This window comes from Centrocercus urophasianus, unplaced genomic scaffold, assembly GCF_019232065.1.
Source record: "Centrocercus urophasianus isolate 14NV4802_14NV808 unplaced genomic scaffold, USGS_Curo_1.0 seq_10, whole genome shotgun sequence".
Taxonomy (NCBI): domain Eukaryota; kingdom Metazoa; phylum Chordata; class Aves; order Galliformes; family Phasianidae; genus Centrocercus; species Centrocercus urophasianus.
In genome coordinates this window covers 16,781,680-16,799,360 of record NW_024884142.1, presented here as the reverse complement: position 1 = coordinate 16,799,360, position 17,681 = coordinate 16,781,680, and the positions used below count along the sequence as shown (strand labels likewise).

General features: G+C 38.7%; 1 protein-coding gene across 1 annotated transcript in view; it reads right to left on the bottom strand.

Moving 5' to 3' along the window:
- The window catches only part of LRRC1 (leucine rich repeat containing 1), a gene marked incomplete at its 5' end in the record, with an annotated part of 63,476 nt that overhangs the window by 9,476 nt on the left and 36,319 nt on the right, over nt 1–17,681 (bottom strand). Inside the window, 6 exons of the mRNA XM_042823745.1 lie at nt 5,316–5,399; nt 6,391–6,509; nt 8,999–9,143; nt 10,861–10,935; nt 11,676–11,739; nt 13,270–13,326. Of these exons, the coding sequence (XP_042679679.1) occupies nt 5,316–5,399; nt 6,391–6,509; nt 8,999–9,143; nt 10,861–10,935; nt 11,676–11,739; nt 13,270–13,326 (544 nt within the window). The remainder of the gene's footprint in view (nt 1–5,315; nt 5,400–6,390; nt 6,510–8,998; nt 9,144–10,860; nt 10,936–11,675; nt 11,740–13,269; nt 13,327–17,681) is intronic.

Below are 17,681 nucleotides of genomic sequence, written 5' to 3'. Positions count from 1 at the left end.
ATCTGAATCTGGATGGCTTTCTAAAACTATGGGTGCCACTAAGATTTCTTTAGGTTTCACACAAAACTGGAGGTGGTGCTCTTCTGTCTCACTTTGATGTTCAGCTTCCTTTTTCTGGAGAAACATTAAGACCTTGGACATACACAAAGAACACGTCAACTCGTCCTGCTAAAACTCCCCTCCACATTCTCATCACAGTCAGTGTTCACCACTTCAGTCTTCCACTTTCTTGACATTCACATACTCAGTAGCAATTTAACAGTCCTCTGGAACTGTTACACCTTAGTACTTGACTTCTCTTCTGGTGCTGCTGACAACTCCTCTACTGCATGGTGGCTGCTGTTTTCACATTCCCATCAGATTTATATTTTTTGATCATCTGACTTCTGTTGCACTTTTCTGTAACAATAACCTTGAGACTGTCATCTGTTTTTTCTTATTGTCGACATCTCTGCATTCAAGTTATAGCTTTCTGTAGATGAACCCATGAAGAGATTCGATCCTCTCTTGCTTTTTAGATCCCTCCCAAAAACTTACTTTCCCTCTCTCTCTTGAGCTCAGCTAAGCAGTTACAGCCACTCATCATCCCTGATCAATTCTCAGTGACTATGACATACTCTCATTAGCACTCTAAAACCAAATCACAAATTAGAGGTGGGACCTGAAAATTACTTTAGTTGAATAGATGTCTTTTTGATCTCAGCATCCGCTAACTGCCCAAAAGTTATGAACCAATTTCACTGTCCTTTAACAGTTAGCATCTTTCACACAGGCATAAGAAATGCAAGAAAATACAATATTGTTATAAATATTATGATTACTCTTTAGTATGTGACCGCTTGAGGTTCATCTCTTTTGTTGGCCATTTCTTCCGCTTAGCTTTTAGGATAGTTGTCAGTATCAAGAACTCTCAATAAGCTTATACAACTTTAAGAGTTGTATACTCTAATTTACCTTTGTTGTAAAACCTTTTTCAGGGTGTCACAAACCAAAACCCTGATTGAACTCAGAGCAAATAAAAACAGAATTTTCCTTGGCTACAGAGTAGAAGGATTAATTCTTTAATTGCAAGCACAGCAAGTTTAGAGGTGGAAGAAATTGCATAATTCACAAATAACACTAGCAGCTATTCCTAACTTCACACTGGTCAGGAGAATTTTCTGCAAACTCACTTTAACATCCCCTGCACCACCAGTGAACAGTATGAGAGGAACATGGCAACAAAGCTTCTCTGTCATGTGACTCAAGCCAAGTTTTCCTACATTTTTTCCTCAGCGTCTTTTTCCCCTTTGTGAGATACAAACATACTTCTACAAAAACCAGGGAAAGGACATAGGAAGTCAAAGCCAGAAACAAAAAAGCAGCCCTAAACATTAAAAAAAACCCAAACAAACAAACAAAAAAAACCCACCTAACTAAAATGTAAAAAGAGCAGTTACTGCCCCCAAAAACAATTACAGTTTCATTTACCATAGCAATAATTCTCAGCCATAATACACCTCAGAGCTAGGAAGACACATTACCAGATCTCTGCAAGTTGTAGAGACTCATTAACGAAAGCACATGAACTGGAAAACATTCCAAGGAGATTATTTATGTAAGTGCCAAAATCAACACTCCAGTTTCACCAGCATTTCAGTGCCAGGGTGGGATTTCAATATGAAAGAGTCACCAGGCAGGTCTTTCAGGTTTCAGGGGAAAAACATTTGTAACTACAAACAGGTTTAGACAAACTCAGTTCTTGCTGAAGTCTGCTGCAGCACTCAGTTCACTGAGAGCAATCAAGCTGCAAGATGAGATACTGAAGATGAAATCTGACAGTGACTCAAGCCTTTGTCAGGCATTCAGCTGTTTCACATTTTATCTTATATATCCACACCAGATACAGAACAATCCTTGAATCAGGAAACTTTGAAGGGCTATTGAATGAAAATTCCTCAATATTCTGAAGTCAAGAAATCTTACCAAAAAGCAGAGAGTGATTACAAGTGTGCACAGAAACAGTCCAGCAGAGTAATGGCTTGTCAGGCTGACCCAAATCCAATCCAATTAAACTGCTAGCAACTACAACAATAAAACCCAAGCAAATGAACAAAAAAGCTGAAATTCATACATTATCTCACTAGGTTATATAAGAATATCATAGCAGGCATACAATTTCTGCCATTATGTACATACATATGTGTGCGTGCATGTATAAAAACTGTTCACTACTTTGTAGTGAACAATAAAGATACCAGTGGGTAAACTTATCTGTTGCATGTGTTCTTCTCCATAGCACAAAGCCCCACATTGCATTTTACAAGACTGTATCTTTAACAGAAATTCGTTAATATATGTTCCAAACCCATTTCTAACAGGGATGAAGATCCTGACTGCACAGCTGGTCTAGCAGAGCACAGGAGTTCATTTAATACATTTTGCTTTTTTCCTTTTTTTTTTTTTTCCAAGTCAGTAACAAAAGAAATGTAAAAAGAACATTGAACATTCCACCACAACACCAAATCATTTCTCCCTGCCAACCACAGGGAAACTGATCATTGGCATCTTTGCTGTTATCAGTGCCCCCTCCATCCACTCCTGTGGATGCTTTGCATAACAGCAAACAGCACTTGCTACACCTGTGTGCTCTATTTACACAGTTGTTTTTTAGAGCTATGAAACTTTTTCAGGAGGCAATCTGAAGATTTTGAGGAGAAAGTATGAAGTCACATGAAACAGAATGTGAAAGTGTTTACTCGAATGAGAAAGATATTTAGGTGTGGAGACCTTTACGGAAAATAAACAGATTTATTTCAAAGAAGTGGATGCTAAGGAGCTGTTTCCTCTGTTTCTCTGCCAAGTTTCCTGTAAAACATGCTCTCCCATTTTTATTTCAAGGATTTCCTACAAATCCTTAGCTCCTCTCATTCCAGAGACTGCTTCTCATATTCTCATCACTCACCTTGCTCAAACACAAATTTGCCCCTTACTTTAGGCCATCCCACTCCCCTTTCCATCCAGTGCTGAAAATTACATGCAGTAATGACCTTCACACACATTCTTGTTCTTCACTTCACCCTTCGATGTCCCCAACTCCTTCACTAGTCAGGCAAAGCTTTCTCCCTCTGCCCTTCAATTCTCTATTTCCTGTTCAGCATCCGTAACTTCTTTTCCTACGGCCAAGACCTCAGTTCTGTTATCCCATCCAGGCAAATGTATCCCATATTTATCCAAATATTCTGCTCTTACGCTTTCCCCTGATCCTTCCAAGCCACATTTGTTGCCCTCATACACCTTGCAAAAGGCCCCATGCACCATCTCCAAGTCCCAGCAAACACAGCCAAATTTATCTTACAGGTTATCCCTCACAGGGTAATAAGTTACTGCCCCTGAAATGGCAAACAGAGGATACATTGATTTTCCTGCGATGCTTTCACAGTCCAGGCACTCCACATTTCCTCAGCTTGCCTTAAATACACACACATTATATGGAAGACTCCCCTCTTTCCAATTCCACTGACATGGTACGGTCCCCTCTTTCCAGTACCTGAGACCTGGCACCTACAGGAAAGCTAAGGAGAGACCTTTTATAAGGGCAGGTAGTGACAGAATGAGGGGAAATGGCTTTAAACTGGAAGAGGGTAGATTTAGACTAGATAGCAGGAAGAAATTCTTTACTATAAGGGTGGTGAGACACTGGAACAGGTTGCCCACTGAGGTTGTGGATGCCCTGGAGGCACTCAAGGCCAGGCTGGATGGGGCTTTGAGCAACCTGGTCTACAGGGAGGTGTCCTGCCTATAGCACAGGGGTTGGAACTAGATAATCTTAAAGGTCCCTTCCAACCCAAACCATTCTATGATTCTATGACAAAACTAACCAAGAAAAGTTTCTATACACTACATAAGCTATTAATGGAACATGCATCGTAAAACCTTCCACGCTATAACACTATAGGCTAGTTTAAAGCTAAACTAGACATAATTATACAAGCCTCAAGCACAGATTGCTTAGGACACTCATGAAATGCATTAAGTTCTTTGTAAAGACATGGAAAGCTTTTTGCTGAATGAGCACAAGATCACACTGTCATTTCATCCCAACCCCGAAATAGTTTTCCCAAGATCCTGTCTCTTGCTTGCATTTATGCAATTCATCTGGGTACACCCTTGATAATTTCCTCTTTAGCACTAGTGGCATCTCAATGCAGAAGTCACTGTCCTGCCAGACAAGCTGCAGTACTCCTGTCTTTCTCTTTCCTACCTCATCAAATGCACACTTTCAAACCAAACCAAAAAGTAACAAGGGAGCCTGTTTCCTGCAACCAACCCATTGAAGCTCATTCTCCATTGGCCATTGGAGAATCTCTTGGACAAAAGTAAGAGAAATAGCAATGCAAACAGAATTAGTTCTCAGTCACATGCTTTAACCAATCACAAGTAAATGAGAAAAGAGGATGCAGCACAAATACTGATCTGATCTCTTTCCAAAACTTAAACTTGTAAGGCCACCATTATATTTAGCTTCACACCAGAAATTCTACCCTTGTTCACTCCTTATATTGTTATAATACACAAAAAGCACTTCAGGGAGCACTTCTTTACTGCGAGAGTGATCAAACACTAGCATAGGCTGCCAAGAGGATGTGGAATCTCATGCTTGGAGATCTTCAGAAGCCACAAGTAGAGTCCTGGGCACCTTACTCTGCGTGTCCCTGCTTGAGTAGGGGTTGGTCCAGCTGGACTCAGAGATCCCTGTCAGCCTCAGTCATTCTGTGATTCTGTGTAGAAGTCCCAGAGAGCATAGCTGAAAAGTTTCAGATATCATAGATCCTGGTCACTTCAGTTCCTCATATTAAAAGTAGTCTGAGATCTTCAGAATTAAGAAGACAGTCAGAACAATATTTTTTCATAATATGAAAATCCTCTTTTCAGTCTTGCTCACAAGATTGAGTCTAGAAAGATTGCTGGCAGAACTTTTTTATACTACCTATAGAAGAAGCATACCTATGTTTAAAATGCATTCACTTAAACAGAACTTTCAGTTTTCAAATAGTGCTTGACCTGACATCCACATTGAAAATAACTAGTCACAAGTTGATTAGATGCGTGTCTTATAAGACCACAAGCACATGTTGCACTTCCAAGCTACCAAACCAACACATATGTTGCTCAGATTTAATCTCTTGAGATCTAATGGGCACATTTCTGGTAGCAACCTTTTTGGGAAGAACATCCAGTGGATCAAAGCCATCTGTTACTACTTTGAGGAACACGAAATTAGAATTTTCTGTTTATATAATCACATCTATTGAAGTTAATTGCACAAGATTTACCTCTTTGGGCAAAGATGTTAATTTGTTTCTATCGGCATTCAAATTGTTCAGCTTCTTCAGTTTTCCAATGCTCTTCGGTAGTATCTGTGCCAACAGAAACAAAGAAATATGCAAATTAATTCTGTAAACACAAAAAGAGAACAAAACTTATCTCAATTTAAAAACGAATTAAGAGACTGATCCATTTTCAAAATGAGTATGCAGTTATTCCTGGTTATTACCATGCCTTCTGAAGGAGTTCCAAGGTTTTGTTTTGCAGAAGAAACATCTAAGAATTTCAGTTCCTAACACTAATTCACTCATGAGTTATCTCTGCCCTAAGATGGCAGACAGATGACAGCTGCAAAGAGAAGCACATATACAGAAGCAGTACCATAGTACTTAAGAGGAAACTCCCTAGATAGCTAACTGAGAGGTAAGTCTCTCAGCCAGGTGCTATGAACTGACCTCTTTCCAAAAGACATAAGCTCCTATCATGTGTAAGTCTAACTTAAGAAATGCTCTAAGTTTGATTTTTACAAACTTTTCCACTTTCAATTTCAAATGTCAACATCATGTGAACACAGTTTTGAAGAAAGAGAAGAAAACACCTGGTGGGAGGGAGTCCGGAATTTATTTTAATTGACCACATATCGTATTTAGTACCTCGCTGAAGCAGATCAGCAGAGCAAGAAACAGTATGACAGCAGCTCTGCATCAGTTGGAGCTTTTATTCAGTTCCAACAAGCCTGATTCACATAATGCAAAACAAAAATTGGCAAAAACACAACGCAGCACAACCTCTACATTAAAAACACAACAATGTAAATGATACCTGCACCCCAGGTGCTCCAGTTCCCTTAGTAATCATGAAAGATTCAAGAGTGAATATATGTAACTGCTTAGATCTTCAGAAGAGAGAATTTTTACTATGCACAACTTGATCTTCAGCACCCATTTAACAGGTTAGAAATAAAACGCATTTAAAGAAAGCATGCTACTTAGCAAGTAGAGATGGCGAGTAGTCTAAGTGAATCAACACTTCCCAATAAGCCTTTTTACTGCTAGTCATTTGAGCAATCAAGACCACACTTACCTGCAGCTGATTTTCTGTTAGAACTAGTTCAGTAAGGCTTTCACAGTCTCCAATTGAATCTGTTAGCTGAATAAGTTTGTTCTGATCAACCTTCAAAATTGACAGCTTCCTCAATTTTCCTAGGCAGAGGAACAATACATTTGTTTGGCTTAGTAACTTTGCTTTAATTATAGAGAATCATCCCGGTGAAAAACTTTTAGAAATTCTCCAACACAATTAAATGCTCTCCTTCAGGTAGCATAATAAAGATGTTAGGTACTGCTCCACTTGGCCTTTGCAACATTTTTTGCAAGTTTATTTAAACTGACTGTAAAGTCAATGATATAATAATCACATTTCAGTATATTAAACTGTATTAAAATTGCAATCTGAGTATTGCTCCATCTCAAGTCAAGAACAGAAAACTAAGTGTCTGCTGGAAAATCTATACATGGGAGAAAAAAGTGGTTTTTTTCCTCAGTTATTCAATGTTTATTAACATTGAGCACCTATGTGTATTCAGTCATAGTAAGAAGGTTTACATAAAAGCGACAGCCTAATCCCAAATGCAATAAAGGTCTCTTTGTCCTAATATACAGCCCAGTCAGTCAGACGTGGAAATCAAGTTTATTTTTCAGAATAGCGACAGTCTTTTCTGGAGATCTTCTCCTCAGAAAGCTATTTTATACTGCAATAGTTTTTTTATGATCTGTGTAAACTAGAGCTGACCTATGTAGAGCCCAGGACAGAGAATTCAGGAGACAGCACTAGTTGATGACACCTTCATCTCCATCCCCAGATTGCCCAGAATAGTTCCAGCAGATTGGTACATCAAACTTGATGATGATGCTAAATTACTGAAGCCGTGGCAGATGCATGGAAAAGCAGCCCCCAAAACAGAAACTTGCAGTTCAGGTGGTCACAGAGCTCTGTACCTGGACGGAATAACCTTGCGCACCTGTATAGCCTGGAAAGTGAGCCTGGCTACATAGGAGCCCTGCTAGGAAGGACCTCAGGATCACAGTGGACACCAGATTGAATATGGATTAGCAGTGAGCTGTCACCAGATGTAAATTAAACAGGTTAAATTCGGGAAATTTCATTCAGCAGATAAATTAAGTTGCTATGTTTCATCTACTGGACACTGGTGAGGCCACATCTGTAAAAGCATGCTCAGTTTCGTGTCCCAAGCCCCTGCTAATTCAAAAGAAATGGGTAGAAGGCAGTGGAGGTCCAGCACAAAGCTGTTTAGGGAGCTGGGACACATATGAGCTGAGGCTGAAGGAGCTGGCCTTTCTTGTCTACTCCAACAGAAAGGCAGCCAAAGAGGCACCAAAGAAGAGCCCACAACTACGTAAAAAACAGCAACAGAGACGACAGAGCCAAACACTTCTCTTCAGTGCTGGTAAGACAGAAATGGCCACAAATTCAAGTGCAGAAGGCCTTAGTTAGACATCAAGAGAAGTTTCCTCACTTGGAGGTAGTGCTGCACTGAAACAGGCAGCCCAGGGGTGCTGGAGCATTTCTGTATTTATGACAAAAGCACGCAGAGAAAATGATACAAAGCACATGCAATGGCCTGGCCCTTCACAATCATCTTCCCTAGCAATGGATCTCTATTTATCAGGATTTTTAAGAATAGGCAGCTCCTCTTGTTTAGCAGCTGGTGTTACAGACAAACTTTCCTCTTGCAATCTGCATGATCTGCATGATCTATACGCTTCCAAAAGATGATACATCACTTACGATGTACAACACTGTACTGGCTAGCTCACACCATAAGAAAGGGCTGCTACAGCTCTACCAAACACACACTATTCAACTGTAGGACAGGATTCAGCCCACACCCCTGAAATTTAAGTTTTAAAGAAGTATTTATCTTTTCTCAGGGTCACATAGCATATGGAGAGAGTGGGGATGTCTGTCCATTCTCTTCCACTTTCTTATTTAAATTCTTTCTCTGCTACAGGATTGAAAAAGGAAGGAAAAGCACACTCTTGCACCAAGAAAAATTCTGGAAAAATAGCTGATGAGTAGTAAAGAAATAATGTCTCACTAGTTACTTCAGAAGCAAAGATATTTACTTTAGAAAGGAAATTTGTAAACTGTTTTTCAAGTGTCACAAACCAGAAAGGTTGTAGTTTGGGTCCACAGGGGTGAAGGCTGAAACTGGAAGTCTCCCACCAGATCCCATACAGGATTAACCACGTTGTCCAGCTCAAGATAATTACACATCCCCATTAAAGAGGAGGGCATTTTTTTGTAACAATACCATCAGCCAATCTTTTCAAGTGACTTACAGTATGTTACAAGCTAGAATTTTACAATGTTGAAGTGTTTTGACCATGACTTACATACAGTAGGAACAGTGAGGATATACTTTTATTTTGTTTTATTAAGTACCAAGTGCAGGCCAAAGAAGAATTAAGAGATAGTCATTATGTAGACAATTAAAATGCTAAATTAATAGTTATGTATTTCATACTAAGCAAAAAAAAAAAAAAAAAAAAGCTAAGACAAGCTAATCTCTTACACAAAAAGAGAAGACTACACAAGACATGAAAATAAACAACTTCCAGTATACAGAGGATTAAACAGTTCTGAATGATAAGATTCATCCTATATTTACCAATGCCATCAGGTAAGACTTGAAGTAAATTCTGAGAAACAAGCAAGTCTGTTAAAGAAGTCAGACCATTAATTTCTTCGGGAAGGCATTCCAATTTATTTTCAGAAACATCCAGACAAAGCAGGTTTTTCAGGTTTCCTACTTCCTGCAACACAAAGTGAAATTTTAGTCACGCTCCAACATGTCACAAAGCAATTTGAAAAATGTGCTACCACAATGAAATTCCAGAAAGAAAAGCAACTCTTTGTATGACCTCTAAATGTTGAAAGAAATATGTAAGTAAATTTTGCATGGTAAACCAACCAAGTTGCAGTTTCTTGTTCTACATATCACAACTGGTTTTAGTAGCCTTACAAGCTACACTAAGCATACCCAGGCAAGCACCAACCAAAACTGAGTTAAAAAAAAAACTCCAGGAAAGAACAAAAAGCTGTTTTTTCAGAACTGATTATCAACCTTCACATAATTAATGTCTGCCCCTCCCAATTAACCTTAGGCAAATTAGGATTAGTCTGTCCTGTCCAATACAGCAACATGCCATGACATCCAGGGATTTCTATCTTCACATCTCCCAGCTGCAACAAATGAAGAAATCGGAATTGGGAGTGTTGCTCTAGCAAGCATCTTTGAAGTGCCAAGTTGTACTGCCATCACCTACAATTATGATTACTTAATTTTTACAATGGTAATCTGACAATCAGCTTAAAAGTCTGACAGAGAAATACCTTTCTCCCTATTAAGTATAAGAGCAACCCTCCCATTCCCCATGTGCACATACACCCCTACACGTGTTCCACAGTAGTTCACACTTCAGTCATTTAAATGATCTTTGGGAGCAAGAAGGGAGTTGTCCTTTACTTTCACAAATACTATATTTTCATACATAGACAGCCCTGACTCTAACTCACAGGATGGCTTTTTTTTTCTTTTTAGAAAGTGTTTGCCTCTCAAGACAATCTTTCACTAAACACACAGCTTTTATCCTACAAGTTCATCCTTCAGACATCAAACAAAACACACAGTTACAGCCAGCTTCAACAAAAGCAGCTGCTGAAGTCAGTTTTGACCTTTTATGAATGATTATCAGTGTTTAAATAGATATACTTCAAAAATAATTAGGCCAAGCCAGCAACCAAGTCAACAAAGTCCACTAAAATGTAACCAATTTCCAAGTTACATTGTTGACAGTGAGATCAATACAGCAAATGACCACAAGCTGAAAAAGGAACACAGGAAAGCAGGTTTTAACTTGGCTCTAAATGAAAAAGAAGGGAAAGAAACCCACCCACACATTATAGTTGTTCTAAAGGAAGGGAATTTAGAGTGCTGTAAGCTTTAAATGCTAAGGTCCCTCTTCCATCACTGATGTCAGATGGGGGATTTGCCTCCATAGATCGAAGTTTCCCTTCATGCCAACAGTTTCACCACTGTTCTACTACCAAACAATGCATCTACGTGGAAGATGACAGCCGAAAACAGTGATTCATTCTCAAAACTGTCAAAACTGTGACTTAGATAGGCATAAAAGGAGAGGATTAGAGCAGCCAGTTAGTGGTTCCCTGATCATCGCACCAAGATCATAAAGAGTATGTCATCCTACAAACCAAACGACGTGTCTATTAGCAAACAACTCCTTTAACAAAAAATGTAAAATAAAGTGTTTGACAGCATACACGATTATACTTGATAACATATAATCCCTTAAAAAGGAAATTATTATAAATCCTTAACATCCAAAGCCAAACCCATGCAAAGCGGAGTGAGAAAACGAGCCAAATTTAGATTGTCTCCTTTTAGATAATAATGAAAAGGTTTTCCTTTAAAAGTGCTTTCAATACAGTATCACTAGAACCCATTCTTACCTGAGGTATTTCAGCTAATTGGTTTCCATCCAACCAGAGGTCTTTAAGATTGAAAAGTGCACCAATTGTTTCTGGCTGTAACATAAAAGGTAATGTCAAGTAACACGAGACATATAAATAAATGGCCATCCCATAATTACTATTTGAGTAAAGCAATTCTTACTACCCAGCATTACTTAGAGGTACCACAGCCAAATGCAGCAAGAGTGACTGTCACCATTTGGGAATTCCATCCTACAAACTAATCATTTAATATCCTAGACTTCAGTTGACACAGAATTATCAAATTGCATGCATCCTCTTCATCTACTGCAAATACAAGATTCAACTGAGCCAGCTTAATGAAGATTACACACCTCCTGGTGTACCTGTCTGCCACAATTAAAGACATTGCAACTTAAAGTTTGCTTCAGCATTATCCCAAAGATTCCCAATTCCAATCTGAAAATACAGTAGAGCATGCACCTGAGCTCACCCCTTCCAGTTCTCAACAAATGCTCGTGTGGTCAATCTGACTGTTAGTTCTACGCTTGTGACCTTCCACTCTTTCATTTTTTCCATAGAAAGTGCTTGTGAAATACTCTAATTCTCTGGAGAAGAGCTGCAGAAGTTTTTCAGGCAAGATAATACTGCACTGAACAAGATGAAGCAGATATGGGAAGCTCTAACTCACTGCCAAAATGTATCTGCACATATAAAAAGACTTTCTCTTCCATGTATTTTTCTTTCTTCAATTTTGAATATCACATGGCCTATTTGAATTAATTACGTGCGAAACAAGACCAATGTGGACTTTTAGTGGCATATTCTCTTACCAAGTGATAAAGTTCATTGTTTCCTAAATCAAGTTCTTCTAGACGCTGCAGCTGGGCAAGTGATCTGTGAGATAAGCCAAAACAAAACCACATCAGACTAAACCAACAGAAACCAAATGTATTTGAATGAGCTCATTTTACTGAAACTTGTATTTCAAATTACTACCTATTGCAGACAGTTAATTTTACTGGGCATAGACTTCCTACAGCAATATCTTACTGAAAAAAATAATTTGGTTTGTCAGTATAATTGTATGATCTTGAAACATAAAACTTAGAATCAGACTATTATCCTTGATTTTAACCATCAGTCCGTGGGGTGGACAATGCCACATAGTTCAGTATAGTTGGTTAGATTTATTTCAGGGGCCATTTACTGTTACGTAAGTGAATAAAAATTCCACGCTGTGGTCACACATGACAGTACCTAAAACAGTGCCAATCAAGACTCACTAAATTCATCATTTGTCTTGTCAACCTGACCTATCAATTTCTGTAGAATTTTGGGATGGATTTGAGGATGCAAAGAAGCAAAATCCCAAAGGGATGTAAGAAGTTCTCTGAGCGTGATACAATGCATTAACTTCCTACTTCAAAGGCAGTCTACTGTAGAACTTTTGCCCACCTTTCCCAAAGCTGCAGTAACACAAAAACCAGAGACTTGTCAGTTACATTACTGACACTCCAGATTTTCCAGTAGCAATAAAATTGTCAACATCTACAATAGCTTCTGTCTGACACTGAATGGAGAAACCTAGCTAGCAGTTCATAACTTCTGATCGCTGACATTTCAAGCTCCCTGCAGCTCACAGCTATAAAGCACAGCAACAGAGGTATAGGGTAGACTGACAGGAAAAAAGGATCCAAACATAACTGGGGAATAGGTAGTGAAGAAAAGAAACTACTCCATTACAGACAGAAACAGCTGCTTCCAAGCAACCAAAAGGGACCACCAGATTGTAAGATAACTGAATAATCGTACAAAAAAATCACAGACTACTCAGTCACAATACAGACAGTATAAAAACATCCCATTTTTGTGTGCCACAACAAACCACTGGGGGAAGAGTGGGGCAGAATTCAGCCATCAATTGATCTGGATTTATATAAAGGATTTGATCTCCAGATTTTTGAAGCTTTTGCTCACTTAAGTACCTAACATGAATATTAATTTCATGAAGATACATCTACCAATTCAGAGCCAAAAACTACGAGATCCCACTATCCTTCCTGAAAACAGGAAAATTTAGCACAAGGGTAATCCAAACTACCACTCCCACTGCTGATACAAAGCTTAGCTTAGTTAATGCAGGAAGAAATATCTGACATTAATACATTTTATACAGAATAGCTGTGCCCAGGAGAAAAAAAAAAAAAAAAAGAACTAAAGAGACCATAAACTCCAGCAGCTAACCAGTTATATCTACAAAAAATGGATGTAAGCAGGCGTTGTTAAAACAAAGCTGCAACTCATAACGTTTATCAACATGAAACTGGATATTTGTTTCTAGTTGTCATTCTGTTTCAGATGCCAGCATGTTTATAATCAGAACATTTTACACTAAAACAATCAAACATTTGAAATGTCACTTACTCAGGTAAATATGTCAGCAAATTCTCTCTAAGTTCCAGTGAAGCCAGGTTATAAAGACTAAAAGAAATAAAAACACAAGAACAACCAGTGTTGACACAGTTTGTAACAAAAATGTTATGAACCATTACGGTTTTAATTCAATCAAAGCATCATGCAAAGCATACGAAGAGTGGAAATCTTTGCTTGTTTCTCTGTAATACTACAAAACAGAACAAAAGCTGGAAAGTGAACAGACAAAACATAATTTTCCATTTGTTAAGAAGAAAATTAATAAACAGAGTATAATCAGGTGAACTGAATTTGCACATCTGCTTTCAGAACCTGTCACAGGCTACAGAAGTTACAGAGCATTCAGGTAAACTCGATGCTGTTAGAACCACAGTGCGCTCATTACCGTAAGTGACATTATGCTTCTAAGCGGCTCACTACTCCATAGCCCAGGCTTTTACTAACATCACCATAGCAACATTCCGATTTTTCAGGGGTTTATTTATGACTAAATGGAACACAAGGAGTCGGACATTATTCCAACACTATAATCTGCTCTAATCCTCCACTGTCCCAGGGAAAAATACAAATCAGATACAGCGACTACAAATAAGTAGTTCCCTGTAACAGAATATGTTCTCTATTGGTGTGCAGGGAGGAGGACAATATTGTATACCTTAAAGAACTATATTAAAAATATACATACATCACAAAATTTGAAACACCTGTTAAATCCAAGCCTAAAATGTTTGTTTGTATACCTAAGGAAAAAAAAAAAGCAACAAAACATGTACAGAGGCTACGTAAAACTGACACTTTTGTTTTCACTTCAAACAATACCAACATACTGAATCACACACAATCACTAGTGCCAGTAAAGAAAAACAACCAGCATCCTAAATAAAAAGCTCTATTTCGTGACTCCAATGCACCTATAGAAGCAGGGAAGGCAACATAATTGATGTAATGAGTTATTAAAGGAGACAGAAGATTTTTCATAGATTGAATTTGGATGGTGTCTGAAAAAAAATGCACCTTACATCAAGCATCAGTTTTGCAATGCATTCAGAAAACTGTGAATGAAATCTCAGAGGAGCTTGGACTACATTCTGAACAGTCCTCCCCAGCTTCTAAAATAAGCAAATGTTACCCAATGTGCTCTGCATTCCTCCCAAGGAAATACATTTAAAACATACCATATGGATACAGATATTTTAGTATTAATTATTGTAAGAACAATTAAAGATAAGTGAGAATAACTCAATTAATGTTGCTCAAAAATTATTCGACAGAAACTAGGTAGTAAGGAAGCCATCATTCCAATGACACAATCTCAGATAAAAATTATAACACTAAAAACATGAGTGAGGATGGGACACAGTATCTAATATGCTTGCATAAACCACACCAGCAGAGGAGGAGAGGGAAGCGATGATGGAGGACCACTTCTCTCCAGAGCTTTAATAATGTGGGTCTGCTCTCACTCAGGCCACCACCTATGAACTTCAACGTTTTGGTTTACAGGCTTCCTATCCAGAAACTTATTCCAATCTTCCTTCGAATTTTGCACTTTCTCTTCAAGCTCGTATTAGATCAGTGCCACGATCCACTTTCATCAAGAGAACACGAAAAGGACGCATACTCCACCAAGCTGCATGTAATCTTGTGTTTACAAATCATCCTGCCTCTACTTATCTCCCTGCCCATCACACTGATGTGCCGACGAGTAAAGTGGTGCAATAATCTCTTAATTTCTCTTCTTACATCAGACACCACTTCAGCTGTGGTTAAACAGAAATCTTTGTCAGCAAAACCACGTTAAACAGCAAGAACCTGGAAGCCACCTCCACAGGCTGTCTCAGTGTATCATTAAACTGGGACAGGTCAGTGAATCGGCTCAGGAAATTGATCCTCCTTAAAAATAACCCAGTGAAAAAGAATAACACGGATGTCTAATCCAACATACCATAAATCCCCTTAGACACCTGGACCAACACAACTGCCGGAAACGTGTAATGAAAGCATCAGTGCTGCCTAAGCCAGCCATGCCATGAGAAGCTCGCGCGTAGCTGTGGCCCTGGGGATACCCGCTGAGAGCTGCACTTGAATCCAGCTGCTTATCGTGAGCTTCAGAGTGACTGCGGCCGATCCCAGTCCCACGTTAGGGTCTCTTCTTAAGCCACCTGCAGGATTATGTCTCCACACTTAGAGACACCGCTTTCCAGAAGAGAACTTCTTTACTCTGCAGTTGCTCTTACTCACAGTGTGCTTACAATTACAACTTCACCCTGGAACAAAAAAGAGCCATCTCCCTCCACCCCTTTAATCTATCCTTTGTACTTCTTCCAGGTTCTCAGGTCCAGCCCAAATACAATATAAACAGACCCCAGTAGGCAAAATGAAGTAATGTTAAACAAAGGCAACTAAGTTTACATCAGCAAAGCTGGTCCATTAGACTGAAATATTATGATTAGGTGGATCTTCCTGAAAAAAAAAAGAGGCCAGAAAATGTGGGGAAACTCATGATGCTTAAATCTCTACAAGTCACAGAACTGCTTCCAGCAAACCTGTGTGTTGCAATTTAAAATGGGATGACATGATAATTACCAAATAAAATAGCAGCAAAAATGGAAAAGACATGCTGATGTACTGGAGCACCAACTTGATACATTACAGAGGGAAGGTTGCATCTTTCCCTTATATTCACCAAGAAGTTCTTAGTATATTATACATTCCTATTTTGCTACTTTTAACATATGCTAACAGACAGGACTTTCAGCCACATGCAAGAAAAATCCTTCGTATCTTGCTCTTTTTCAAATACATCGCCTTATTTAATAACACATTCTCTGCAGAAAATGTATTCTTTCCCCATTCTCAGGTACAAATAATGGTTTTTCACAATATTCTAATTGAAAGAATTTCCTTTTTTTTCCCTCTGCCATTAATTTTATGGGTGCATGGTTAGTAGAGTCTTTTGGAAGATTTTCAAAGGAACTAAAAGAAACCATATCTTAACAGTTTCTTAACAGAATCTTTCCCTAACCCTAATTTTAATCTAAGGGAGAAAAGCAGTCACTGGGGTTTTTTAATATCAATCTGTAAAGCACAGGGGCAGACCAGCCTACTCTGGCAGGAGACAGCTCTGTCAGCAGCTGTTCACAGCCACATTTTGAAAAACAAACATGCTGCAGAGCATTGCAGACTGCTCTAGAACAAAGAGACAAAATAAGCTGAATGCTTTTCCAAGGTCACTACTGTAAGAAGCTACGAAACTTGTAAAAGCTTAATAAAAAAATTATTAATATTGTAATAATTCCCACCACAAGAGCTACCACACACTCTGAATGGTGTGCACGTGTGTGAAATTACTGAGCACAAGGCAACAGCAAAATCAGCCAGAGGATTCAGTACCTGAAATACAACAAGGCTTTCCAGATGATTTCCGCTTTAAAGGTGGAATCAAGCAGAAAGTAAATGTACAACATGGCTAAAAATGCCACTTTCAGTACAAACCAGATACGTTTATTCTGTGCTGTACTTGAAGTAACTTTAGATGCTGGTGATGACAGCTAGAAGGAACAAAGGATAAATGTGAAAGCAACAACTGAGAAAAAAGCTAAGAGCAATAAAGCAGTCTGTAAATGCCGGAAACATCTTTTCCTGGACGTATTTGTCAGGACTCAAGAGAGAATTTCACAATCCAACATGCTCTACAGAAGAGGTGCGCCTGGGGAACTTCTCAAATACTCCTCCATGCCAACCTCTGTGGCTCCTCTCAAACAGAGGGAATTCTAGACCAAGTCTCTAACATCTGAATTGAAACAGATTCTTGCTCTTTCAAAGTGAGTTCACTTTTCTTTGGATTAATTGCAGAGAATCTATCAGTAGCAATGTCCTGGAAAAGTCATTTAAAAAGTGGATGACTGCAGATAACAATAACTAACTGAACTAAACACTTCAATCTATAAATATAAGTTACTAACTACAAACCTGAGATGAGTTCTGCTGATGCTTTAAGGCACAGTGCTATCATTTTTCTACAACAACAGAAAGTCAGCCTTAAGAGTGACAACAGAGAGCATCATCAGGCTCATCCTACCCCATACCTTACACACCACGACAGTGAGTGCTCAAGCCCTGGCTACAGAAGCAAAGGTTTCTGAGGAAAGAATTGGGAAGTACAGTGGGAGTACAAGTATAGTATACATGTACAAGTACAAGTATACATGTACTGTGAAAATGAAGAGAAAGAAATACAAAGGTGGAAAAGAAGAAATGTGAAAATAGCTTAGATAAAATAAAGATGGAGCATAAGACGACTAATATAAAATGTAAAGGTGCTTAATTTAGAAAAGGAAAGGGGAAAGGGGAAAGGGGAAAGGGGAAAGGGGAAAGGGGAAAGAGGAAAGGGGAAAGGGGAA